At 47.8% G+C, this 2,142-nt stretch overlaps 1 protein-coding gene across 1 annotated transcript in view; it reads left to right on the top strand.

Annotated features, from left to right (window-relative positions):
- Map7 (microtubule associated protein 7) overlaps positions 1-2,142 on the top strand; it is a 137,833-nt gene that overhangs the window by 101,997 nt on the left and 33,694 nt on the right. Inside the window, exons 4-5 of the mRNA XM_013351433.2 lie at positions 643-806; positions 2,051-2,139. Of these exons, the coding sequence (XP_013206887.1) occupies positions 643-806; positions 2,051-2,139 (253 nt within the window). The remainder of the gene's footprint in view (positions 1-642; positions 807-2,050; positions 2,140-2,142) is intronic.

The raw sequence follows: 2,142 nt of genomic DNA, 5'->3' as shown, positions 1-2,142 counted from the left end.
GAGGAGAGGTGGGTTGGGGAGGGGGAAGGAACAGAGAGGCTGGAGGATAGACTCTTTCTGAAGCAGAGTTTTATTATGTGCTCTACTTCAACTCTTGGTAATCCTCCTGCCTCAGCCTCCCAGGTGCAGGGTTTGCAGATGTATGCCACTGTGCCTGGCAGGATGTCGCACTTTTTAATTTGCCGTTGTCATGGTGGTGTGTGCAATGTGTGTGTGAGGAGCGTGCAGGCACACATGTGGACGTCAGCAGACCACGTTAGAGTCTGCTCTCTCCTTTCACTGTTGGCCCCAGGGATGCAACTCGGGTCATCGGGCTTGCATTGGCAAGTGCTTTTCCATGCTGATCCTGTGTCGCCAGCCCTTTGAAAAAGAGATAGGGACGTGGTGCTGTTGATCCTAGAGCCTCAGAGCAGCGCCAGCATGCAGCCTAAGCTATAAAGCTACCACAACAAACCAGAGAGTTATTCGTATTCCCAAAGAGCAGAATTCAGGGCAACCTCCTTGATGTAGCGAGAAAGCAAAGGCCAAGCTGGATCCTCACAGACTGACAGAGCCCGTTTGTTCAGTGTGGGCTCCTTACCCAGCACTAACTATCCAAGTCCTAAGTTTGCCTGTGTTGGATCTCCCTGTTTGCCCCCAAAGCTGCGCGAGAAATCGTCTGGTTAGAAAGAGAAGAGCGAGCCCGGCAGCACTATGAAAGGCACCTGGAAGCACGGAGGAAGAAGCTGGAGGATCAGCGGCTGAAAGAAGAGCGGAGGAGGGCTGCGGTGGAGGAGAAGCGAAGACAGAGGCTGGAGGAAGACAAGGTGTGGCCACACCCCTCTGTAGAGGAAGGTTTCCCTGCTTGCGTAGTGCGGGATGCGTAGTACGGGATGCGTGGTTGCCATGCCGTCAGCCATAAAGATAATTGCAGGTGTTGGGGAGCAGGAGGGGACAGGAGAAGATGGTTGTCAGTGTTGCTGCTGGAACGCCGAGTACTCATGTTCCCATCTGATACTCATTGATCCTTTATTCAGCTGTACTGACGTGCTAAAATCCCTATGTGGGCTCCCATAGGGTAAACGTTTCCTTTGTAAACATTTCCACGCAGATAATATTTCCACATATGTACTTCACTCAACACTCATTCAAACCTTAAATAAGTGTTCTCTAAGTTTCTCAAAAAAAAAAAGGGGGGGGGAGTTATGTTCAAAATAGTTTAGTTACATGGGGTTATACAACATAGGAAGCCATGAGTCCTTGCTAGTGAGGCGGAACATGTTTGTAATCCCAACACTGAGAAAACAGAGGTGATAGGATTGCCACAAGCTCAAGGCTAGCCTAGGCTACATACCAGACCTCAAAGAGGAAAGGCTTTTCCTTTCTTGGAGCCCTCCCACTCTTGAGAGTTCTTTCTAACTTTTCCTTAGTATTCACTCCGCTTGTGGGTAGAGGGAAAAGAAAAATTATTGTGTCCTCAATTTCTGAATTCCATTTTTAAAGTATGGCTCTATATGAGGCTGGGTATATAGACATGGGCCAAACAATTGCTAGTATGCATAAAGCCCCGACACCTTAATCTCTGTAGCACACACATGCACACACACACACACACACACACACACACACACACACACCGAACAACAGCAATAAAAACCCCACCAGTTAAGTGGGGCCTAATGATACACGCCTATAGTCCTAGCAGTCAGGAAGCTGAAGCAAAAGCATCACAAGTTTGAGGCTAACAAGACACTACATAACATGTATAAAAGTAAATAAAAACACATGCTGAGAATCAGTCCAAGTGAAGACCTGTACTACCATGGCCAACAACATTCTGTGTGTTGGTGAAAGTGTCACACCCAGAGGGAAGTATTTGAGTATCTGTTATACACAAGGGCTTTTGAACTAGGAACTAATGGTTGCAGAAAGAGAAAGTACAGAAGTTAGGAAACAGATTATAACAGCAATATAGGAGGGCGAGGATTTAGGTAGTCTACACTATTCTGCCTTAAGTTGCAGAACCTTCAACCAGCTAAACCTAACCGCTGGCTCTTCTGTCCCCCATAAGGAGCGCCATGAAGCTGTTGTACGACGAACAATGGAAAGGAGCCAGAAGCCGAGACAGAAATATAACCGGTGGTCATGGGGAGGCCCTCTCCA

Source organism: Microtus ochrogaster, linkage group LG4 (genome assembly GCF_000317375.1).
Source record: "Microtus ochrogaster isolate Prairie Vole_2 linkage group LG4, MicOch1.0, whole genome shotgun sequence".
In the NCBI taxonomy this organism is placed as follows: domain Eukaryota; kingdom Metazoa; phylum Chordata; class Mammalia; order Rodentia; family Cricetidae; genus Microtus; species Microtus ochrogaster.
Note: the sequence above shows the minus strand (reverse complement) of the source record. Positions and strands in the feature narration are given on the sequence as shown.